The 26,559-nt window shown below is 43.5% G+C and overlaps 1 protein-coding gene across 1 annotated transcript in view; it reads left to right on the top strand.

Moving 5' to 3' along the window:
* ADAMTSL3 (ADAMTS like 3) overlaps positions 1 to 26,559 on the top strand; it is a 2,358,716-nt gene that overhangs the window by 1,682,427 nt on the left and 649,730 nt on the right. The window contains exons 13-14 of the mRNA XM_086958228.1: positions 8,063 to 8,267; positions 18,769 to 18,916. Of these exons, the coding sequence (XP_086814354.1) occupies positions 8,063 to 8,267; positions 18,769 to 18,916 (353 nt within the window). The remainder of the gene's footprint in view (positions 1 to 8,062; positions 8,268 to 18,768; positions 18,917 to 26,559) is intronic.

Below are 26,559 nucleotides of genomic sequence, written 5' to 3'. Positions count from 1 at the left end.
TTAACAAGACAAAGAACTAACACAATTGGCAACTCTAAGGTGTACTTAGTTGAATACAAATGGGTCCAGGGAAGACCTGGCTTGGCAGTTCGGGCTGGACTGTTCCCATGAGGCACAGGGTCAGACTGATTTGCATATGGCCATGTCTGAACTGGGGTGGCCGAGTGAGCTTGAGAATGATGATGGATTAAACCCAGGTCAGTTGACTGGAGTGGAGTGCTTGCTCAACCTGATTAACAGCATACATTGTTATGGTGACCTTGAAGACTTCTGCAAGCAGTGTACAGACTAAGGTCGCAGTGTAAGTCTAGGGATATGAATAACAAGACTGTTCTCATGCGGAGAAAATCAAGCAGTTTAACTTACAACAACAGTTACATGTAGTTTTGTGTGCAAAAGCTGCAAAGTGGCAAACTGGCGTTTAAACTTTGAATGCGCTAATGCTAACATAGCACTGTTCGCAAGTAGGGCCCTGTCTTCACTACACCCTCCCCTGATCGGACCACGTACAAGAAGGGAAGCAAATGAGGAATGCAGAGTTCAATTTCGAATGAGACAGAACCAAGTTCATAATTTGCCAAACTGGATAATTGGAAGTGATAAGTTCGAATTGGTAAGGAAAACGTAAAAGACCAGGACGGGGCGGTAGGCTGCCCATCATGGAGAAAAAAATAGTAAAAAAGTGTTTGAGTCATGTACACTTTGGAAATGGATGAACGCCAAATTAGTCCATCAGCGTATATGCTGCAACAGCCTCCAAGAGGAAGTCATTGTTCTCATCAGGAAATAATTCAGCCATTAAATTTAATAAGTTAAAGGTACATACATGTTCTTCGATAGCTGGAGCCTCTAGCACCATCAGAGGACAACTTGCATGTTCTTCGAGGTAACTTCGTGCCAGGAAGTCATGTGCAGCCGCATATATATTCCAATTCCCTAGAACTCCATGCGCCGCTGCGCAGGCCATAATCCCGACACCAGAACAATCCAACTCACGAGCCACTAAGGGACTCATTAGTCGATCATAATCTGGAGCAGGAGACACCGTATTGCAGAGACATAAATCCAGAGCCCATTCAAAACAGCAGTCCAGGCAATGGAAAACAGGTAGCATGCAAGTTTGAGAACCAGAAGGATAAACAATATGCTACACTCAAAGTGGCCAGAGGTAGTGTTTCATAATTTTTAAGCCTTCTGTTGCGCAGCTGGAACAGCCAGGGAAGGCTGTCTTGTGACACAGACTGTGCAGCCATTTTTGAGCAAGCAAGTCAACAGCAGCACACCGGCAGCCAAGGCGAGAATTAATGGTAACCATCCGAAGATGCTGGAAAAATAGAATGAAAAAACACTGGTATCACACCAAGTATACTTTGGAATGAGGTCACAAGGCCAGAGCTCACAATTAAAAAAAAATGCGCCAAGCTCGTTGTTGACGAGGCATTGAATATAGTGTGAATCAAAATGCTGAAATGTAGGGGGAGATCAGTATTTAAAAGCGGATGTACTTCAGTGAGAGTGTTTGCCATGTGAAGGGCAAATGTATCACAGGAAGAAGTAAGGGCAACTTCCTTCTTGGATAATAGAGCCCTTATTCTACTCATCTTGTTGAACTCTGCTTTCAAGGTCGGGATGGAAGGCCAGACGGACACATTGAGTCTCCCATGCGGGGGTGGGAGAAGCACATTTTTACAGCAAACTACACACTGCGAGACAGTAACAATGTACAGAATCCCTACCAACATACCACAGCAATCTTCATTATATAAAAGTAAATAGCTACCATTTTCTTGCAAACCAGTGAGTGATCAGGTGATCCTCGCCCTTTAAATAAAATCTTTACCCTCTCTCAGGTACCTATATGTGAATGGCAGAGACCAAACTTCATGGAGATAGGCGCTTCCCTACGGTTCATATCTACCTACGGCATTGTGTTTCATACATGAACTGAATTTAAACATGGGGAAGGGAAGTGTTATTAACCTGTGAATGAGCCACACAGCTGAATTAGATTTGGCAACAGAAAATGGTAAGGGTTCTAATTTTTCAATATGCAAAAGTGAATGTGTTGCATCCTTCATGGACATAAACTGTTGTTTTTCAGTCAGATTAAACAGTAAAAACAGTGATGAGGTATTCATGTAGTCCTAAGGCCCTTTCCCAGACTTCAAAGTTTGTAAAGTCCATGCAAATTGAATAATAGAACGTAATTGATTTTGACTGATATAAAATAGACACTTCATCCTGTACAATTTCCATAACAGATGACACAATATTTTCTAAGGTGTAAATTTTGGAAAAAAGAGTATTAATGCTATTGTCAACGACAGCAAGCACTTTTTCTAAATTAGCTTGATCAATTGCTCTTAATCTAGAAGCAGCTTAAATTTGGGACAGTTTCCAAACTTCGTTGTAAATAGCATATATCCATCTTTTGGACCTGCTTTCTACAGGGCCTTTAACAAAGTCATTCAAATTAACATTGTCAGTCAGTTTGGACAAATGAAGTTCAACTGACGCTAAAGTGGAATGTTTAAGCCAGCTCTGACACAATTTGCCTAGCGAATAGGTAGTAACAGAATGGGCGTTTTAAAAACGGGGGTCCACTCTAACCTGTGTATAGCCTGGGTCCAGACCCAGAAAATGATGTTGGCATGCATCTGAACTTTTCTGCCATAATAACCAACCCTGAAGATCCAAGCTAGAATATAAGGAGGAATTTGTTATTAGGGACCGCAACTCATCTAGGGACCTGTCGGTGCGGTTGTACCATGTAGGGTATTCCCCTAAAACAGGAATAGAAGGGGTATTTAATTTTTTAGATGTAGCCAATCCAAAGCAAAACAACATGTGGTGAGGGATCAGACATCCTTTTTTTTTTAAATATTTTTATTATTTTCACCTGGTATTGAGTTACAAAATACAATCAAATATTATTTCAGATTAAACAGGTTTGTCACATACAGACATGATCAGCTCCCAACTTATCATCAATGTACATAAATCGAGACTTAATGTCAATTCAGTTCAATTCAGTTCAATTCTAGTATTCCCCATATTTTCTCGTATTTCTGCAATGATTTGACACCTCTAAGTTCTGCCAATGTACATTCCATGGTGTTAATTTCGTTAACTAAGTACCACCATTCCAAGGCATTAGGTGGCTTAGGACTGACCCAAGCTCTAGCTAAAGTTAATTTAGCGCAGGATAGTAAGATAGATAGTAGTACGGGATGTGGTTGATTTGTAGTGTATAAACCTAATATTACCATGGGGGCTGTTATTGATGTGCTGGTAACGTTTTTTATAGCTAGAATTTTCCCCACTTCTTCCCAGAACTTCCCAAGTTTTGGACATGTGAACAGCATATGTGTTAGATCTGCTGCATATTCGTCACATTTTGGGCACTTGGTTTTTTCACTCAGAATATTATTTGAAGCCCATTTAGAAATCTTTTCTGGTGTGTAGTATAACATATATATGGTTCTGTATTGTTGTAGGCGCAGACTAGAAGATCTTACATGGTGATGGATGTCCGTGTACGCGTCGACTATCTGTTTTCCTGTTATATTAGTGCCTAGTTTTGCATTCCATTTAATTGCTATTGTTTCGTTATCAATCTTTCTTATATCTGTCAATATCTTATATGCCGAACTAATTATTGATTTCTCCTTTTTTGAGTTTAGGATATCCCAGATACCCCCGCTTGATAAGACTTTGATTTTATTCTTCCGCACGAGAAAATCATAAATTTGCCTATATTTAAACTCGTGTGTGTCTGGTAATCCATATATTTGTTTTAAAGTGCGGAAATCCATCATGCCTTGAGTGGTAAATAAGTCCCCCAGTACCTTGATTCCTTTCGATTGCCATCTTCGGGATTCCCCGTCACTGAATATGCTAGGTAGTCCAGGATTATCCCATAAGGTTAGTTCAGTGTGATATATATTGTTTTTGCAATGTATTTGTATATCTTTCCATATCTTTACTAAGTCCCGTGCTGTCTTAAATTTTACCCTTTTGTAGAAATTCGGGTCAGTGATACGAAGTAGAAACTGTTTAGAGTCTTCTTTTAAAAGTAAATGGTGGTAAAAAAGCAGATTCTCTGAATCTAATAGGGATCTGATACGCCTTATAAATGAGGCCCAAAAATAAAGTTTTAAATCAGGAAAATTGAGACCGCCTGATTCGATTTGGTTTTTTAACATCTTTAGCGATCTCCTAGCTCTCTTATAACCCCAAATAAAGTTGCAAAAAACGCTGTCTAATTGCTTGAAGAAAAACCTATTTTGCGCCAAAGGAATTGATCTAAATAAGTATAAGTATTTGGGTATTATTTTCATTTTTATTAAATTTATTCTGCCAATTAAGTTTAATGGAAGTCGATGCCATTTTTTTAAGTTCGAAGTGGTGGTTTTCATTAGTTTATTATAATTGATCTTATTTATCTCTTTGATATTTGAGGAGATTTGTACTCCTAAATATGTCGCAGTCTTACAGATTTCCGGCATTGTTTGGGGGGGGAGCAAAATTTGCTATTATTTGAGTTTTGTGAGTGTTTAATTTATAGCCAGATACATTACCAAATTTGGATGCTTCTATATTAATTGTTTTCAAAGAATCGATAACCTCAGTAGAGTAAATGGCTATGTCGTCCGCATATGCGGTTATTTTTAGGCTCTGCCTGCCTATTCTGAATGGGGTTATTTCTGGTTCATTATCCAATGCCTTTAAAAAAGGTTCTAATGATAAGGCAAATAATAAGGGAGATAAGGGGCACCCTTGACGTGTGCCTCTCCGGATTGTAAAATAGTTTGACGTGAGGCCGCCATAGCTGATATAAGCAGACGGATTATCATAAAGTGCCTGAATCCCATTTAAAAAGTTTCCGCTGAACCCCATATGTCCCATTATATTCCATAGATATTCCCACCCCACCCGGTCAAATGCCTTTTCAGCGTCTAGCATTATCATTGCTAAGGGAGTGGACTCTATTTCAGCAATGTCAAAAGCTGTTATTGCCGTGTTTACGTGAGCTGATGTGTCCCTCCCCATCACAAATCCGTGTTGTTGCGTGCTTACTATTTTAGGCAAAAGCGGTGCTAATCTTCTTGCTAAGCATTTTGAGAATATCTTAGCGTCAGCGTTGATTAAAGATATAGGTCTATATGAGCCCATCTCCTCTTTGGGTTTACCTTTTTTGTGGAAAAAGATAATTTTCGCCTTATTCCAAGAGCTCGGAGCGGACCCTGTTCTGCTTATATGATTAGTTACTTCTACAAGAAATGGTGTTAGCTCTTCCATACATATTTTATATAACTCCAGAGGAATAGTGTCTTCCCCAGCAGCTTTACCTGATGGTAATGATTTTATAGCTTCTCTAAGTTCTTGTCTAGTTATATCTAGGGCCAGGTTTTCTGCTTCATAGGTTGTTATTTTATTCGTAAAGTTCACTTTTAGATAGTTATCAATTGTTTCTCTGTTAGGAGTTTTTTCCGGAGTATATAAAATTCCGTAATATTTAGCAAACTGTTGTATTATGTTGTCTGTCTGATTATACATCCATGATGCAAAGCTTCAGTGCCTTGCACTTGCCAGCTTTTAGAACCCCAAATAGATTGAAGATCAATAGTATCTTTCCACAGCTCATAGCCCCCTATAGCTAATTGATCGATAAAGGACTTCGAATACAGTAATTTAGTGTGGGGGAGTCTAACTTTGGAAGAGGACTTTGCAGTCATTTTAAAATAAAAGGCCTCAGGATTGGGTTAATTAAAATCAGTAAAATATGTAAACTACTTCAAAAGAGTTTTAGAGCTGTCCTCAATGGGGGCTGGGCAATGTTCCCATTGTGTATAATTAACCACATTTCTAAATGTGTTAGCTTTATGCAGGAAATGATTGCCATATTGCTGGTAGCAGAATAAGTCTGCATTATTAGAGTCTAAGTACAAATCTTCAGCACAAAAGCAGCATAATATTTCAAATCAGAAAAAAGAGCCTCTACGGCTTGGACATCCCAATCGTCAGAGCGTATGTTTTGTTTCACAACATCCCCCATAGAAACACGAAGTACATTGGGGACATTGACAACCTCTGCAGGGCCATAAATTTGAAATTGTACAACATCCTATACAGTTCCATCTAACACAGGCCAAGCCTTGATGTTGACAAAAGTCTGGTCCCTCTTCATGATGTGGAATGAGAAGTGGGGTGCTAAAGTTCATTCAATTAACCTAATTGTAGATCTTTTCTTAACATAATGTCCATTTACTAGATGAAAAAATACAACTACAAATCCAATCGACAGAAATACATTTTTTTAGAAAAGCACCAGCCAAATGTAAGTCCAAGTGGTACCAAAAAATGTCCATTAAACCAAACAGCAAAAATATAAATTTTTGATGGAGAACTCGATATTGTAGAGTTAGTGTCAAATGAAAAACATGACTGGTCAACTGCCCATGTCTGCACACCAGGCAACGACACATCTGTGGGATAAGTATACTTAGTATCTTCATGAGGTCACCACCGGGTGGATTCAATAATGGATTGGTAATCGTATGCATCTCGATGGCAGGACCTCAGTGACTTGTGGTGTACCAGAAACTCACCTCAGTACCCAGAACCCCTATCCAACTAGCATCAGTGTCTCATTAGCTCTCTGTCCTACAGCGAAGCTACCAATGATTAGACAACCCAGGACATGCGACTTAGGGTACTCTCAGGAATGGTGGGAATGAAGAACACTCTATCATTTTTATTCTCATACCAGTCCACAACGTGAGTAATCAGAGACATGGAAAAGTTTAAAATGTTTATTTGTAACTATGTGCTCTAAGATGCAGTATTTTGTCTAACATAGGGAGGCATATGATTAGAAATAAAACAATCAGCATTGTTACAATTTCATAAAACACAAAGGGAGAAAGTATGTTACAATGATAGTGGAAACAGGTCGTATATCGCCATGTAAACCAACTTCCCCTGCTAGGAATTACGTTTTATAATAATAGAAGGTCCCTTAGACTTGAATGGAGAACCCCATACCTCCAAGATCAGCAGAGGTGAATCACATCTCAGGATGAGCAAAGCTCTGTTACTGGAAAAGGTTTTTCTCCAAGTGCCCAAATCATGCATGCAGTGCAATATTAAAGGCACTGGAATTTCAGTTAGGTGCAGCTGTGTGTATGTTGTGTCTAGAGTGTGGGTCGATCAACCTGAATAACAGCATACATTGTTATGGTAACCTTGAAGACTTCTGCACGCAGTGTACAGACAAAGGTTGTGGTGTAAGTCTAGGGATGTGAATAAAGAGACCGTTGTCATGCAGAGAAAATCAAGCAGTTTAACTTACAACAACAGTTACATGCAGTGTTGTGTGCAAAAGCTGCAGTGTGGCAAAATGGCATTTAAACTTCTAATATGCTTATGCTAACATAGCAATGTGTGCAAGCAGGGCTCTGTCTTCACTACACCTCGGTCACCCATGGTAACCCCACCTGTGGTAACTCAGAGTGTGGTATTCCAACCAGTCTTCCAATGGTGATGAGTTTGGATTTCCCTGGATTGATACGGAGACCTTCAACATCTCCAAATCTTTGTAGGTCCGCAAGGAGGACAGTCACCGAACACGCCAGTTGCTGGATGTAAACCAGCGTATCATCAGCATAAAGGTAGACCATATAACTGGTCTCCCCCAGCTTGATTGCCCAGGGCCCCATCCCATCCCCATGGGTGGCTGCCAAAGGTTCCATAGCCACTGCAAACAAGAGTGGTGAAAGCGGGCAGCGCGGACAGGTGCCCCGGCAAAGGGCACATAGTTTAGATATCAAGCCCACAACTCTTATTCTGGCCATAGGGACTGTGTAGAGCAAATGGACCCATTTGAGGAGCCCCCCTCCTGCTTCAACCTGTTGCAGCAAAGCTTAATAACAAATACAGTGCCCCAGTTTTCTGAATGCTCCCTCGGGTAAGGACCTTGTTTATCATTAAGCTATTTAATTTTCGCTAGCATGAATGTACAGTTGAGAACAGCCATGTTACAGTACCATCTATTTTTCAGCTGGGAGTTTACTCCATGGACTTCATGCTCTGTGTCCTGTGGAGGCGGTATTCAGCGACGAAGCACTGTTTGTGTGGAAGAGACCATTCATGGAGAAGTACTGCAGGTGGAGGAATGGAAATGCATGTACGCCCCCAAGCCACAAGTCATGCAAACCTGTAATCTATTTGATTGCCCCAAGTGGACTGCTATGGAATGGTCACAGGTAAGTTACCAAAAAGGACTTGTCCTTTTCAGCGAGGAGACAGTGCAGGAGAAAGGTTGATGGGGTAGGTGTGGCCATCTGTGATAATCTATTGAAATGTATGGAAAACCTGTGATCTGAAAGTTTCTGCAAGAGTGCCTCAAGAATAATGGATGGGATCTATACAGAAATGGAAAAGAGCACGACTTGAGTTCATGTCTGTGCATGCTGGCTTAAAACAAACGCTGCTTGTCTCTACCACCTGTGAGAACGCTGCTGGTCAGGTAAAGTTGTAGGTTAAGATGGACATTTAACACTATGCACAATATTTACAATTCAAATCTATTTAAAGACCAAATAACATTTATCCAGATAATACCACTAAGAAAAACAACAGGGATGTATTAACTAGGAATTACTTATAACAAAGTTAGACTTTTACAAAATAACTGGTATAAAACATGCACATCATTTCAAAGGTATTGTTTGTTTAGATATTATTCTAAAATGCAGTTCTTAAATGAGAGCAGAATCTCTGGCATTGTCCAATGATGGTTTGATATTTTTTGTTTTTGATTAATGGAGTCTTGTGATTAAGCTGATAAAGAGTGATAGATGCAGAACACACGGGCCTTTGATCAAGGTTGCGAGGGCTTTCTGTTAGTGACCTTAAAAGTGAAGCCTTGGGGCAGTTGCAGGTACAGAAGGTTGTTGATGAAGTCAGGCTGCCTTTGCTGGGCTCCACCAGTAGTCTTTCTTTTATGTCTGTACTTATGGTTCACTCCAAACTTTATAAATTATAATTTTCCTGTGGTTCTAGTTACGCCTCCACAAAATACCAGAACATAGCCAAATCTCTGTACCCAAAGCTCACACTTCTATTGTATGTAAATAACTTACCACCAAATGAAACAAAATGAATACTGACTGTGGTTGGAGCCCTGTAGAGTAGTGGACCATAGAGAAGAAATGTTTAAAGTGTGACCTTATTTGTAAGCCAGAAATGGATGTGAAAACTTCACCAAATGACAACTGGCCTTATTTAGGGATTGGTGGGAAGAGGATAGCTGTGTTACCGTCAGTTTAGCCTCCACTGGCTTTGCCACCAGTGACATCTAACTAAGGGGCCCATCTGTAATAGGATCACTAGGTCAAATTAAGAGCGGGAATACCATCATTCATTTTCCCTTCTCTTCTCCGCCATGTAAGGCCTGGCAGAAATTATCAGTGAAAATTATAAATGTCGGCCATCCATGTGCCAGGGCCATTTACTTTTTGTTCAATTTAGAGTTTGTTCCCTCTGACCAAAACAAGTTTACCAAGTTGCTGCTTTCAATGTGCTACCTGCTCACCAAACTTAACTTCTGTGAAGAGAGCTGCCGGAGCAAGACTGGCGGGGTTCTCTAGATATAGCCAATGTCCTGCAAAAACTCCAGATAGGGGAAGGAGGCACTCATTAGTCAATGCTGGGTGTAAGGTCATTAGTCAATGCTGAGTGTAAGGTCAATGAAAGTTTTGAATGGGTTCTCTTGAAGGTGTTTTCTTTTGCTGGTTAAATGGATCTTCAGTCCCACCACTGGGAAAAGGCAGCAGAATCAGATTTGATAGTCATGGCTAAGACTTGCAAGAGTTCTCTAATTGAGTGGTGGTGGGGATAAAAAAGCTCAGACAAGTAAAAAGCTGTTATAAAGCCTTCAACGATTGCATTGTCCCCACACCGATGCTTCATCCCTGTATTCTGAAGGAACTTTAGATGGACTGCAATATCAATGATTTGTAAGGCTTCTTTGTTGATGATGTGCAATGTGCTATGGAGGCAGTTTATTGGGATTCTGTGTTTGAGAGTTTGCAGACTACCAGCCCTTGCAGGCAAGTCCGGCCCCACGAGTAGACTGATGCAAGAAAGAAGCTATTCCGCCTCTTGCCTCTATGTTCAAGATTAAAGTAGGATTTATGGGCCAAGTGTAGCCTGCTTATAGGTGGAAGAGACCTTTATGTCTACAATGCTGGTTTTTCCTCAGTATGTCTTCGCCCTGTTTTCAGCAGCATGTCTTGGGATTTGGTTCGAGGCTGCTAAGCTCATAAAACATACAGCAGGGGTTATCGAAAGTTAGAAAACATTCACTTTCATGTGGAAACCGTTTTGTGACTCAGAAGACATAGACACTTCCAAGTGCCTAAACCCAGCCGCATACTGCAGACCCCTTAAAGAACAATACATTTGTGGTTCCTTATACTTTAACAAGCCTTAACAAGAACTTCAAAAAGAACTCTTTGTATTTAATTGGCTCTAAATAATCATTTGTGTCAGTCAAGAGAATAAGGAAATACAAATGATAAGTAAAGTAGCAATTGTAGGCATTTTATAATACATGCTTTTGGAAACACAACTTAGCGATGTGAATTTCGAGTCAAGAGCTTTATATCAATGTATATTTCCCTTCTAAAATTTGCTCTGCACAAGAGTTGGAATGATTTTAAAAACATACTTCAATTGGATTTCACATGCTTATTCATACTAAGGCCATTAAGGACAATATATAATTTCTCTTTTTCCATATTTTATAAACCACATAGTGCTTGGCAGATATTTTCGCTAGCTGCGCATTAGTCATTTTACTTTTATGATAATCCTAATAATTATAATCAGTGCTGAACTTTTACTCAGCTTCTTTCACATCCAAGTGCCTTACATAATCAATGTTATTACCCACTTATGGTACTCCATTTAATGACTAGGATTGGACAAAAGAATGGGTTGGTCTTTTCTAGATTAAAATTCATTCATGCCCTGTAGATTACACTCATTTCATTTCAAGAATCTTTATTCGGTAGTTAAAAAACACCATAAAAGCACACATACATATACATAGATAAAAAAGCATTAAATATTAATCTAGATCCTTGTACATAGATAATACAATAAAAATACCAACATACAGGGCAGTGAGTTTTAAAATAGAAAGTCCCAGGACTTTCATTCCTCTCCCCTTGTCATCCTTAGTCGGACCGCAACCTTGATAAAGTTCATAACGCAGCACAAGGTTAGCGGGTCAGAAGCTTTTTGCAGATAGACTAGTGCATCCCTGGCGTGTTTCAGTTGGGCTTTTTTTAGAATATTTACTAGGAATCTGCGCCTGGGCATAGAAAAATAGGGACAAAGCAAGATAAAATGAAGGGAGTCCTGCGGAGACCGATTGTCGCAGCCGCAGGGTCCCTTCTGCTCAATTGACGTGGTGAAACCAGCTGGTGAAGCCAACATAAAGGGAAGTAAGTTCAATCTAAGACAACACATAAGAAATCTATCCTGTGTATTATGCACAAGATACAGATAGGGCTCCATACCCTCCACACTCTTCACCAGATTATAAGCCCTCACAGACTTTTTCTCTCCTTCAGCCTCAGCTCGACATTGGGTTTTCTGCTCTAGGAAAATTTCCCCTACTTGTTTCTTGTGCTGTGCTGTAATGGTTGTGGGGTTCTTGAAGAGGTTTCCAAACCCTAGATCCTCAAGGGTGTTTCTCACATATTTAAGCCAGGGGATGCGCATGCAGTGAGTCCTACCTAAGCAGTCCAATAGAATTTCTCTGCTTAAATGCGCATCTGGATTTACCCAGATTTTTAGCCAGGCCACAATTGGCCTAAGTTTTAACAAATCGACCAGGTATGGCCTCCCTAGCTCCCTGTGAGCTATGAATCCAGCAGTACTGGGTGGTACCCTCAGGATAGATTTCAGGTGTCTGTTTTCTTCCTGTTCAATTCTAGTGGTGTTCACAAAGCCCCAGACTTCTGCCCCGTAGCTTACTTTGGAGCATGTTATGGAGCCGTACAAGTTCATCACCTGTTCCGGACTCCATCTGCCCAGCCTCCTGCCATATCCAGCTATTGCCCCATTAGAGGCAATCATTTTGCTACAACGTTCTACCACCAAGGAGTTGAATTGAAGAGTGTCATCAAAGGTTACTCCAAGATAGGAGAACGTTTCAACCTCCTCTAAACAATGGGTGCCTATTGTGTAAGAGAATTTAGAGGAAGGTTTTTTGCCTGCCAGGAGCACGTATGATTTGCCTAGGTTGACAGATAAGTCCAGGTTACTCATGAACTTGACAAACCCATCTATCAGAGTTTGTAGGCTTCGGGGTGTGCGTGCAAGCAGGACCGCGTCATCTGCATAAAGCAGGACAGGGATATGCCGCGTCCCGACCCTTGGGGAGTCTGCCTTTAAGCCCAAAAGAAACTGCTCCAGATTGTTAATATACAGGGAGAACAAAAAAGGGGCAAGAATACAACCTTGTCTGACTCCACTTTTACATGGAAAAGAGTCAGACAATCCACCCTCCCTGTTAAATCTAACCTTGGCCGTGGTGTCACTATGCAGCTCTCTCAGTATCGCGATTAAACCACTCTCGATCCCCATGCCTGACATCATGTCCCACAACTTCCCTCTATTGACGTGATTGAATGCTGCTGCCAGGTCCATAAATCCCATATAAATGGGTTCATCACTGGCCAGAGTATATTTGGCAGTCAGCATATATAGGTTCAGGCATTGGTCACTAGTGGACCTCCCTGACCTGAACCCATATTGAGTGTCCGAGAAGATGTTGTTCTCTTCGGTCCACTCGGACAGTCTGTTCAGAATTGCCCTTCCCAAAAGTTTAGCCGAGACGTCAATCAGGGAAATAGGCCGATAGCACTTGGGATCGTCCTTGTTGCCCTTTTTGAAGATTGGTACAATAATCGCTTTGGACCATGATGGGGGAGACCGCAGGTGATAGCAGTGTTTAAGACCCTAGTCATCAGTGGGGCCCATAGTTCTATATTACTAAGAAACAGGTCAGGGGGGATTCCATCCGGGCCCGGAGCTTTGTTCTTAGTTAGACTCTCCATCCCTGCCTTGATCTTCTTAAGAGTAAATACTACCGGGGGACCCTGACATGGGGTTACTGATGGCTCTGCCTGGGTGCCCGGCTCATGGTTATACAAACTCCTAAAGTGGGTAACCCACTGCTCCGGGAGGATGTTGGCTCCAATCTCCGGAGAATCATTTTCTTGAAATGTCGGTTTATTAATGATTCTCCAAAACCCCGCTAGGTCCTTTCTTTCCCCTGCCTCTCTCAGATCTGCCCATGCTTCTGCCTGCAAGGTGAATTTCCTCCTTTTGGTCTCTTTTTTATATTTTTCTCTACACGCCCTAATTTTTTGTGGATCCCGTGGTTTTGACTTAAGAGAGCATTTCAATTCCCTCAGTGCCTTAGAACAATCTTTATCAAACCACCGGGGATTGACCAGGTTACGTGCGGGCACACTGGACCTTAGTAGTCCATCGATCAGGTTAGCAATATGGTCGAACGCTTCTAGTAACCTTGGTCCCTGGACTTCCAGATCCAAACAGTCATTTATGGCCAGCAAACCCTTATCACTCAAGTTTTTATAGAACTTTGCCCCATCTATTTTGGACCATTTCAATCTCCTGCCTTGGTCGGTAACCCTCTCCTCAATTAAGCGATGGACATTGGATCCAGTACCCGCCCTATACAACAGCGTTAAGACAAGCGGGTTATGGTCACTGAAGCTGTTCCAGTCTATCCCTACACTGATTACTTTGTTAACCAGGGATCTCGAAACCAGGATATAATCTATGATAGATGAACAGCCCCTGCCCTTAAAAGTTGGTGGGAGTGTACCATCCGACTGTGGGTCTATCATATTAATGGTATGCTCTAGGTCGTACTTAAGCCGAAGCAACCTAAGAGCCGACCCCGTAGGCGAGTGAGAAAAATGCGGCCCCTTCTCAATTGGGCATTGTGCCCAATCTGTATTTGCTTTGACTAGTGCCGGGCAGAGGTGACAATTAAAGTCCCCCACCACGAGCAGCCCGTGATACGGGCCTTTATTCTGGAATGTGATTTCTTGTCCTAACCTATGATCGAGTTCAGTTAATACCGGGGTATGGTTATTTGCCAATTCAGTGTTATAGATGTTAAAGACAGAGAATCTTAACCCCTTTCCATGGAACCGAACTGCCTGGATCCCATATGAGGTCCAGTCTGGGAAGGACCAGGTGCCCGGGAGGTCTAGATCTACATAGAGGGACAAACCGCCCATTGCTCTCCCTGAGCTGGATTTTCGGGCGGGAACAAAAAAGCACTTGTACCCCTGCAGGTGGTAATTATTTTCCACAGCCCATGTCTCCTGTACACATATGATATGAAATTTTCTGATGAAATCAACCCATTCCTTGTTGTTGAATTTGCCCGCTATACCTGCTACGTTCCAAGAGATGAGTCTCACACCCTCTACACTCTGTTCAGCACCCCCATGTACCCTTGGACTTATTTCCCTCATTGAGCCTTGTGTTGCCCGCCCTTGTCCCCCTCCTGTACTATCTGTGACTATTGCCCTAGGTGCAGCAAACTTAAGTTCCCCCACATCAGTCACTAAGGTTTGCTGAGCCTTAGGGCTTTGCTCCTCCAACACCTCTACTGGAGCGCCCTTTTCAGTACAACCCTGGGGGACAATATCTATTTGTCAATCGACCCCCTCTAGGCCATTCAGGCAATTGAACCGGTTATAGGTGTAAAAGGGTTGTTCTGGTCGGCCAAATATCGGTCTAGGGTTAAAAACCTGGTGTCTCCCCCTCCTACCAACCCTCTCCCAGCTGTCATGAGTTTGGGGTGGCTGGAATGGGACTGGGGCAATGGGAAAAAAGAACGACACATGGAGGGTTTGGATGGTAGATTCCCTAGATCTATTTTTCCCTTGACATATATAGGACACCGTTCCTGTATCCCTAAAACTCACCAGTATACAATCCCCTATAATGGATTTTTGTGTTCTACCCACCCATGGTACTCTTCTTACCATTATAATTTCATTATTGAAATGTGTCGGGAGGGGTCTGTTTTTGTTTAACCACTTAATTACCCTACTTTTCAGGGCACAGAAATCCTCAGTTTCCCCTTCCTCGAGTGGGGGAACACCCGCCATGACTACAGTGAGGGCGTTAGTCTCTGGGGGTAGATTAGGTCTACGTGGTCTCAGGGTGAGCTTCATTAGAGGGGTCGGGGTGGTATTATCTGCCGGCTGTGCCGGGGGTACCGGTCCTGGCGGAGGGTTGGGCATGTTGGCATTAAGGGGCTCAGATGATGCAGGCTTCGGATTTAGGGGTTGTTGTGGGGCTGCCGCATTCGCGGCTTGTGGAGGGACAGGGTTTACAGCAATATTTGCCGATTGTTGAGGGGCTACAGTGGGGGGAATGGAATCTGGTTGCTTACCCTGTCGACCAGCTGGAGTTTTCAGACTACCTAATGTGGCCTCCAGGATGGTTAGTCTGATCTCGATCTTTTTTATACTTTCGCTGATCGGTAATAGTAGGGACCTTAGCAAAAATTCTAGGTTTCCAAGCGGGACAACAGACAAGGGAATATTAGCAATACTAGCTCCTGTATCTTTTATCATGGCAGGAGCTGAATCCTCATGAGCAATGGGTTTGGGATGTGAATCAGCCGATGGTTTCTCTACTAATACGGGGATTTTTGAAAACCTCCCAAAGTCCGAGTGGGGAACCTTGGGTTTGTTCCTTCCTTGAACTCCCTTCGATTTCCTCCTGCGTTTATTTGGAGGCGGTCCAAGGGCTACTTGTGTGGTGACTGGCTTAGATTTACCCTTCCTGGTCTTGGGGGCTGGGGGAGGTTGGGAAATTAAATCAATGGTCACCCTGGTGGGGCTAGGACTGATGGCTGGAGCTATACTCATGACTGCAGCTGGTGAAATGTTAGTGCAATCCCTCAGCAGTAGTGGGACATCATCAATTCGGGACAACTCCTCTCTGGGCGTAATGAGTTGATCTCCAAGGGGGGTATTTTTCAAGTTGTCTATTGAGCGTCTCCGTTCTGCCCTTAGCCTGGACAGGTTACACTCTTTGTCCCCCTCCCCCACTGCCCGGGAGAAATAATTCTCTAGAGTCCTATTTTTAGCTCCTCCCGGTTTCAATGGGGTACTCTCCCTTGCCGGGGACGGCATGGTATTCGTAATGAGTTATACTCGGCTGGGGACTCTACCAGTGAAATGAGTCCAGGGGTCGAGGACACGACCCAAGAGGGTAGGCCCAGCCCAGCCTACTCCGGCCTATGACGGCCTTAGACGGTCCCGCCCTTGTCCCGGGCTTCTCCCGGCCCGCTCCCGCGAAGCGGATTCCCTGTATACTATTATACACTATACTACCTCGTGATAGGTTGATTGGCGGAGGGCGTGGCCAGCGGGGAGAGCAGCCCAGGTGTAACCAATTGGGCGCGCAGGGATTCCTGGGCGCTGGAGTCCCTGCCAAGAAGCTCGCAGCCCCGCCGACTCACTAGCCTGCACCGCGTTCCTCAGCCAAAGTCCAGAGTCTCAGTCCCAGATCAGGAAGGACACACGCGCTGCGGGACCCGCGAAGCGGGTCCAGCGAGGCGCTAGATGACTCCTCTGCAACAAACAGGGCACAACAGTCCACACGCTTCCTTGGAGCAAAGGTCCACTCCACACGACTCCCAGAAGGATCCCAGGTAACGGCAAGGCAGGTCCGGTTTTGCTTCGTTGGTGGGGGGCGTGGCCAGCGGGGAGAGCAGCCCAGGTGTAACCAATTGGGCGCGCAGGGATTCCTGGGCGCTGGAGTCCCTGCCAAGAAGCTCGCAGCCCCGCCGACTCACTAGCCTGCACCGCGTTCCTCAGCCAAAGTCCAGAGTCTCAGTCCCAGATCAGGAAGGACACACGCGCTGCGGGACCCGCGAAGCGGGTCCGGCGAGGCGCTAGATGACTCCTCTGCAACAAACAGGGCACAACAGTCCACACGCTTCCTTGGAGCAAAGGTCCACTCCACACGACTACCAGAAGGATTACACTCAGATATCAGCAAATGGCTAACTAAAATATGTAAATCCAGGCACATGGCAGCCAATGTCAATTATGCAAAGTCAGTCTCTGATACAGCGAGTGCTTCTCAATTCTAGAGACATACATGAACTTGAGGAGACAAAGCCTGCCTCAGTCACCAGCCGAGGTGCATAAATAAGATAATGAAGAGTTTACACAGTTCACAATTCGCAAATGGGATTTCTTGCAGAGATAAAAAACAGTTTGTTTTCATTGCACCAAAATGTCCAGACTCTAAAATTGTCTTTCTAGCATAGCTGGTCGTCCAAGGCATGCTCTTTATAACATTCTCAATTAAACAATCGACTGATTTTGTTTTGCACCTTCGAAGGGCAGCCATCATTTATATTCCTTTATGGGGTCTTTGGCTATGCATTTTAAGGAAATATGTATCAAACGTATCATTAACTGATTGCCTTTGCCAATACACGGCAGTGTTCGGGGTGGAAGTATTTGTGAGGTGATTGTGCTATATTGTTGGTACGAGTGGTGGTCTTCGTATTATTGTTCGTGGTATTGATGGTGGTTTAAGTGGTGTTGGTGGTATTGTTTGTAGTATTGATAGTGAAGCTGCTGCTGTTGGTAGAGGTACTTTTGGTAGTGGTGATACTTGTGTAGATGGTATTGGTGTTGGTATTTATTAGTTCTATTAGTGGTGGTGTAGTATTGATGTAAGAGTACTATTGGAAGTAGTGGTGGTATTAGTGAGGATGGTATTGATGGTGGCATTCATAAAAGTAGTATTGATGGTGATGACACAAGCAGTGCTGCTGTTGGTGGAACTGGTTTTAGTCGTAGTACTGGTAGTATCAGTGGTGTGATATTGATGGTGGTATTGGAGGAGGCGTGGCATTGGTGCTTATGGGCTTATTGATATTGTGATGTGATGTGTTATTAGCTGTGGTGATATTAGTAGTGGAGGTAATGTGACATTAGAAGATTTGGTGGTTGTATAACTGGTGGTGGTATTGATTAAGGTTTTGGTAGTGGTGGTATTTGTGGCAATAGTACTTGCAGTGGTATTGATCAATCAATATTTCTTAAGTACGACTGCTTCTGAGGGTCTCAAGGTTCTGGGGGGACTGCAGGTCTGACTGGGCGCTGAGGTTCAGTTGAAGAGCCAGATCTTGAGATCCTTCTTGAATTGAGTCAGCGACGGGGATGGGGTGAGTTGAAGAAGCAGGGTGTTCCAGGTTCTGGCAGCGAGGCAGGAAAAGGTTCTTCCTCCGGTCGTGGTCTTGCGGATCCGAGGGACTGTGGCAAGGGTCAGAAGGGTGCAGCGAAGGTGTCTGGTGGGTGCATGGAATGGGAGGCAGTGGTTCGGGTTTGCTGCTATTGATGGTGTCTTTGGTATAAATAGTGGTATTGATGGTTGCATTGGTATTGAGGGCATTGTTGGTGGTACTGACAACGCTGGTGATGGGGGTATTGGTGTGGGTGATATTTGTGGTGATAATAACATTGGTGAGAGAGCAGTGTGTACAGAATGAAAACAAGTGAGATTGATAAAAAGGACTATGTGCTCACACCAGCATTTTTTAACTTGCGAATATTGTATTTGCCTCACTTTGTACATAGCTAATCTTTAATGTATATTGTTTTCTTTTAGTGCACAGTGACATGTGGCCGTGGCTTGCGGTACAGGGTTGTACTGTGCAATGATCATCGCGGACAACATACTGGTGGGTGCAACCCACAATTGAAGCCACATATAAAAGAAGAGTGTATAGTTGCAGTACCATGTTACAAGCCAAGAGGTAACCACAATTGTGCTTAGGACATCCTTACGTTGACCATGTGTCTTTACATTGTTAAGCATGCAGGAAGTATTAGAAGAGCATTTCGTTATTCCAAAATTGACATGGTCCTTTTGCATTTATCATCAATGCGTACAAATAGTTGCAGCCTGGAAGACCTACTTACTCATTCACCTTTTATATAGGCCCACATCACTACCACTTAGAACAAGTATTTAAGTGTTGCATATGTGTTGTGCATGCACCTTCTTACTTTCAGTATTGCCAGTCCTTCAGTAGTAGCTTTTGAATGACACAGCATGTTGTTACTATTCCTAAAGTCCTAAAAACAATGGTTGTTAAAGATGATTTTGCCATTGGTCTAAAGAAGCAGTTCTTAACCGTTTGAAATTTTGGAACTCCTGATGAATGACTGTTGGAAACCAGGGACCCAATTTTTTGCGGTTTCTACGATTTGAACACAGTACAAAAAAGTACAGAAACAAGTATACATTTCAGAAATACTTGTTAGGAAATGTTTTTTAAGACAAATACAAAAGATATGCAAAAATGAAATTGTTTCAAAATTTGGATTTATTTATAAAAGACAAAGCGAGATGACAGGCTCTGGCAGATTACTTTGTCTTTTTTTATTCTAATGTATACTCTCATTTTGTCTGTGCATAAAAGTGCGTTATTTGGGGTCACCAGTTGCCAATACTACTTTTCACTGTACTTGAGCTGCTCCTACAAATCAATCTCAGGATACCAACCCAAGGGCTTATTTACAAGCCCCTTGCGCCACCGGTGTATTACTATTTTTGAACCACGGGCGGCGCAATGCACTGGCCCATATTTACAAGGCCAAACAAAGGCACCCTGCGTGGTTTATCATGCTCTTGTAGATACAGCCCCTTTTCATGCATTACTTTGTGTAACAGCTGCATGCCATGGGTGTCGCTGTGGGTGTTCCCACACAAAACCCATGGATTCCGCCGCACTCCCAGATATACGACATTTTATAAACCTGGTAATGTGTCCGCATCTTACACCTCCACAGGGGAAGCGTAAGGAGGCGCAACGAGGCAAAATACTTGTTATTACCTCTTTTTTTCTCTTTTTTCCCCTTCTCAAGCAATGATCCCAATCCCTGTCAGAGTGAACCACCAAAGTCACCAAGTTAACCTATGCTTTACCCTCTGGTAGCTCGGCACAAAAGCAGTGAGACTTAAGTTGGAGGCAATTGTTAGAAATGGGGTTTCTGATTGGCACCTAAGACAGGCAGAACCCTCTACTCTGGTCAGGGTAAAGGAGCTACACATCCAAGATAACCCCTGCTCACCTCCTTGGTAGCTTGGCAGAGCAGTCAGGCTTATCCCATATGCAATGTGTAAAATGTTTGCACAACACACACACACCAGTGACACAAATACACCACAAAAGAGACTCCACACCGTAGTACAGCAAAATGCATATCTGTGTTGCATATAAACATAGACCAAAACAATATAAACCAATAATCACTTTGCCAACTCGGCAATTGTCATAACATCACACTTAGTGCCAAAAGATAAATACTTATATATTGCACATGTCATAAAAACACAATCACTGCGCATATAAATGCAATTCCTCAAATAATGTGCACTATCCTATCAGTGCTAGGATTAAAATGACATATCAAGACATTCAGGTCTGAAATGCAGCAGGTAATGATTAAAACACATGGTTCACCTTAAACATGGTGAAAACCTAGGTACAGCATTCCTGCGCTCCTATTAGGCAGTATACATTAATTTTCACAACACATTGGTGACAGGAACACCTGCACATCTACCACAGAAATTACATTAGTTTCCCTGGTGCTGAGAGAGCACATTTTAATCATGGCACCTCAGGACACACGGCTCAATTGTGCCCACTAGGTGCCCCCAGGTATTTCCCATGTCAAATGGGGTACACAACACTCACGGGCCAGGCATGGAGACCTCCTTTGGTCCCCCACTTCCAGAATCCCCAAAATAACTGCTGGGAGCATGTGGCAGAATCACCAAAGCTCTGCCTTCCACTCAAGAGATCGGACGGCCTGTGAAGGAACACAGGGCAGCGGTGCCTCCTCTACAGCCCTCACAGTGCCTCTTGGAAATGCTCGAAGCTGCCAGGAGGCGACTAGTGCTTCTGCGCAACTTTTGCGGGTAAGGTGGGGATGGGGTGTACATGCCGGTTGGAGTCTTTGGGGACGACAATCCCTCATAATCCTTGAAGCACTGCTCCGTCCAGGGGGGGATGCCACTGTAAGGGCGGGATTTTACTTCTAGAGTCTGCTTACTATTCTCCAGAATCACGGACACCGGTCGACTAGACCTTTTTACCTGTCATAGAGTGAATTAGGAAATCTAGGCAACAATGATTAGCCAATTTCAACAAATTCCCCTTGTACCCCCAAAGAACCACTGACTAGGAACTAAGTTCAAAAATGTATTATAAAGTCAAAAACAACTGGATGTATAAACATCTCAGCAACAGGTTCAAAAGGTAAATAGGCACTAATACAAACATTATCCTACGGAAGAATCTCAGACGACTCAGAAATAATACAAGAACCAATTCAAGAATCATCAGGCTAACAAGAATTGCTATAACCTGAGTTTTAGTAAGCATTTATAAAAAGGAATAAAATTCAGGTTAGTCTGTCCCTACACTACTCTAGATGACATCCCTACTTAACAATATCCCATTCAGAAAAAGGTGTCAGCAGTGGTGACTCTTAAGGAGTTCACTCACTTTCCTTCAATCTCAATCTACAGGCTACTCAGTCATAGCTAAGCTCTCTGCCTGACCAACCGCTCTCTCTGACTGCTCAGCCCATCTGTTCTACCTCCACCCTCGGGGTGCTGTCCCTAATACAAAATCCCACAATGCGAACAACACGCCTTCAGGTACGCCCCTCTAGAAGGTGTTGGTTTCCAGAATTTTCCATTATGGCACCTCTCTATCCTTGTCCGTTAAAACATCCTTGGGTCCCAGGCTCTTCTTCGCTTCAAGTTGCTTCCTTGAATTCCTCGGTTACTCCTCCACGTCTGAGCCTAGCATCCTAACTCTCATATACAATGGGCCCTTCTACTCCACTATCTACTTTGTCCTGCATCTGAATCGGCTCACGAATTCTAAATGTTGCAATTGACTTTAGCTGAAGCAGCTTTCTCCAAAAACATTTCCACGATTTAATGCTAAGTAAGGCATTTCAAATCAGGCCTACACTTTTTCCATGAAATGGGCCTCTTAAACGTTTATGTGCGCCAACATCCTAACACAAGCAATACATTTATGTTGTTTAACCTCAATCTTTAATGCAAAATACAATTCTCTACCTAAGCCATTCAACCGCATTTAAAAGTTACAACTGCGAGTTTAATAAAGCGAATCTAAAGGCACAACGGTGATTTGTAACCACATCTCTTATTAGTGAAATACTCCACAGCAAACGGTATCTCCATGTTAAAACAGCATTATTAATTTTTAAAGCACATCACATTAGCTCTTAGTGTAATTCTAATACCAACTACATTGGTTCTCAGCCCTACATTACATTTGAACACAATTAGTAAGTCCTCTATATATGTGGGTGCTGACTACTCGTGAATATGATGCACCCCTACAATTTCTAACTCGGTTTTGCACTCTCTCCCCCCCAGTAGTGATGCACAACCCCCATACCGCCGGAAAAGGATAGGCTGTGTATCTCAGTCCGGCCGACAGGCCCCACCCACCAGACATTAGTAGAGTTTCTCTGTTCCTGCTCATCCCTGAAGTTTTCCTGCGACTGCGGCCTCTCTCTTGTGGAGCAGACGGCGTAAGGAAAACAGGGGGAGAGCAGGGGATCCTGGCCCACCACGCACAGTGCTCAACACTCACTGGTTTCTTTTTCAGTTAAAGATAAATGCTAATTGAAGCACACACTACACGCTGATGCAGGAGATGCCGGGAGTAGTACACAGCGCTCCCAATGCTTTGACAGGTACAAAATGAAAATTAGCCAGGAACAGCGCTCACTGTGCCTTAGACTGAAGGGCAAGGGGCATAAAAGGAACTTCTTGCAGGTCAGCACAACAAAGCAAAGTCCAAGTGGTGGTTTTCCTGGCAGCACTGCAATCCTCTATTGCAGCATGTAGAGCCAGCAGCATCTGATAACAAGTCCCATGCAGTGTCTAAGAACATGGGGTGAGAGCCCCTGTACTTATGCTCAAAATGTCTTTGATATGGAGGTAACTTCAAACAAGCTTTAGAAGTGCAGAACACCTCCATTCAATCTCATCCCTGGCTCCAGACACACTACAGTGGATGGAGACAGCATTGTAAGAGGATGGAGACAGCATTGAAAGAGGACAGGCACAAACCCTATTCAGATGTCAGTGACTACTCCTCCCACCACTGTAGCTCAGGATGACCCATCAGGATATGCAGGGCCCACCTCAATTCCCTTTGTGACTGTCTAGAGTGAATGCACAAACAGGCCCCGTTGATTGGAGTCAGGCTGCAAAGCACAGTCATAAGCACACAGAAAAGCCCACTTTCTAAAAGTGGCATTTCTAAAATAGTAATGAAAAATCCACATTCAACAATAAGCAGGATTTATCACCACTATTTCAAACATCAAACATGGCAACACTACTCCTTTCAGATCAGAAATTACCTCTCAACACCTATCAGGGAATTCCCAATGCAAACCTATGACAGAAGCAGCCTCACAGCAGTGAGAAACCAAATAGGCTGTTTGTCTCTACCAGGACATGCCACACAACAAAGGTACATGTCCTACCATTTACCTACACAGCACACTGTCCATAGGACTACCTTAGGGGTGATCTATATCTAGTAAAAGGGGAGTTTCAGTCTTGGCAAGTAACTTTAAATGCCAAGTCACTGTGGCACTTAACTGCTCTTGCAGGCCCTGCAATGGCAGAGGCCTGAGACAGGTTTGAAAGGCCGCTTGTGTGGGTGGCACAAGTAGCATCGCAGGTCAATTTACAGGCCCTGAGTATATCGGATACTACAATACAAAGGACTTACAGGTAAATTAAATATGCCAACCAGGTGTAGACCAATCATACCAAGTTTAAAGGAGAGAGCACATGAACTTTAGCACTTATCAGCAGTAGTAAAGTGCCCAGAATCCTAAAGCCAAAATAAACTGTCAGAAAAAACACAGAAGGAAGGCAAAAACTTTGGGAGCAAACCTGTTTATGCAGCACCTAAACAGTAATAAAGTGAGAACACAAGTGAATCTTATGCCAATTTAGAACAATAGGGTAAATGGAGGGGGAAACGATCATGTATTGTTGTCATTGTAGCACGAAGAGCAGGCTGGACAACGCGGACAGTCATCACTATAGCATTAAGATTCTGTCAGGCATCGGCTGGTCATTGCTGGAGCTTCGCTATGGAAGTTACCGCGGGCTGTCAATGGTGTCGCGCAAAGTGCAAATCTCATGTTGTAGACCGAAGCTGGCAGTCGCTGTAGCGCGAAGAGTTTGGTCCACAGTAGCTTTGTATTGGCGATCGTCACGTGTGGTGAGAGCTTGGTGAAGACAGGTCTATTCGCAATCACAAATAGCCCAAAACTTTAGGATTTCTCCTTTTCTCTTCAGAGAAGTGAAATCTATAGCCAGCAAGGTCCCGGGACCAGGGCAGGTTCCTCTTGGGGTTCAGACCGTCTATTGTTCTACACTTTATTCCTCTAATCCAGGTTTCATTTGCATTCCCTTTCACATCCTCTTCAGTCCTCTTTGTTCTCACATACTTTCAATTCATGCAGCAAGAACTGGAAACCGGGTCTTTCTTACCTGGCTTCAGAAACATGGGCCACTTTGGCTCTATCATTCGTAGTCAGTCTTACCTATCTTTGTTTTTGGCACATTGCTGAAGACCCATCTTTCCTCCTCCTTGGTTCTGCTTCCAGAGTCAGGAAGCTCCTCAGGGCAGCTGTGCACCCCATAAATCTAAATCCTATGGCAGTGGTTCCCAAACTGTGCACTGCGGCGCCCCGGCGCGCCGCTATCAGTAGCCAGGGGCGCCGCCCGCGTCATGGGAACGATAGCGTCTGGCCGCGTTAGGCCACCTGTGCAACGATGTCAGAAGTGCAAAGCGCCAGAATACCAGAGTAATAGTGCGCTATAAAAACAAACAAGCATATGATCACATGCACACTCATACATGAATAAACACACAAACGTCGCATACAGGCTTCATTTTTAACGAGCCAAGCCCCATTTTCTTTCTTTTCCTACACGGGAAGACCGGAATTAATCAGGTGTCAAAAACATTATGAATTGCCTCACTGCTATTATTGAAGTCGACACATCTCCTCATCTGAGCAGAAGGAGGATTATATAAATCTAGTGTATTCGAAGCGCCTTCCATGTTGTACGTAGAACCGTAAAAGTCATATTGTCATGCGTGCAAATGAAATATTGTACTGCCTGTATTTGGGGTAAGTCACAAAATAAAAAGACAGATATATGCAAGAAAGAATCTAGACTAGAGAAAACGATACATAGCAGAGATAAAGATATAAAAACGGAGAAAAGACACAGAATGAGAGTGAAGGGGGGAGCTTGAAATGAGGGGGAAACGACAGAAAAAGTGCAAGAAAGAGTGGAGGAAAGACACAGAGGACACAGGAGAGTGAAAGGGGGAGATTGACATGAGGGTAAAAAGTAGAGTAAAGACACAGAAGGAGAGTGAAGGGGGAGCTTGAAATGAGGGGGAAACGTCCGAAAAAGTGCAACAAAGAGTGGAGGAAAGACAAAGAGGACACAGAAGAGTGAAAAGGGGAGATTGAGATGAGGGTAAAAAACGAGTGAAAAATGGAGGAAAGACACAGGAGGAGAGTGAAGGGGGAGCTTGAAATGAGGTGGAAACGACAGAAAGAGTGCAAGAAAGCGTGGAGTAAGGACACAGAGGACACAGGAGAGTGAAAGGGGGAGATTGACATGAGGGTAAAAAACAGAGTAAAGACACAGAAGGAGAGTGAAGGGGGAGCTTGAAATGAGGGGGAAACGACAGAAAGAGTGCAAGAAAGAGTGGCGGAAAGACACAGAGGACACAGGAGAGTGAAAGCGGGAGATTGAGATGAGGGTAAAAAACGGAGGAAAACACAGAAAGAGTGTGAAGGGGGGAGCTTGAAATGAGGGAGAAACAACAGGAAAAGTGCAAAAAAGAGTGGAGGAAAGACACAGAGGACAAAGGAGAGTGAAAGGGGGAGCTTGACATTAGGGGGAAATGACAGAAAGTGGAGGAAAGACCCAGAAGGAGAGTGAAGGGGAGAGATAGAAGTGAGAAAAAGAATGAGTGAAAAATGAGAGAAAAAGCGGAGCAAGAGAATGGAGACTGAGGTCCACTGGACCACCAGGAATGAGGCACAGGTAAAACCTGCAGGTGGAAGAGGGCCTCCAACACCAACACTCAAGAGTGCAGGGGCTTGGGTGGGGATAGGCCTCACTTAATGGCAGAGCTGGGACGGAGAGCAATTTCACTGACAATGAGTCAGTGGTCATATCGCCACATCTGTAGCATCTACCGATGCCCCTCAGCTATTGCATTTATTTGTTACAACTAGCAGCCAGACTCGCCTTTCATGTGTGAAAGTTTGAACATGATTAGAC

The sequence above is a fragment of the Lissotriton vulgaris genome, chromosome 2_1, assembly GCF_964263255.1.
Source record: "Lissotriton vulgaris chromosome 2_1, aLisVul1.2, whole genome shotgun sequence".
Classification (NCBI taxonomy): Eukaryota; Metazoa; Chordata; class Amphibia; order Caudata; family Salamandridae; genus Lissotriton; species Lissotriton vulgaris.
This window is presented reverse-complemented; position numbering and strand designations above follow the sequence as displayed.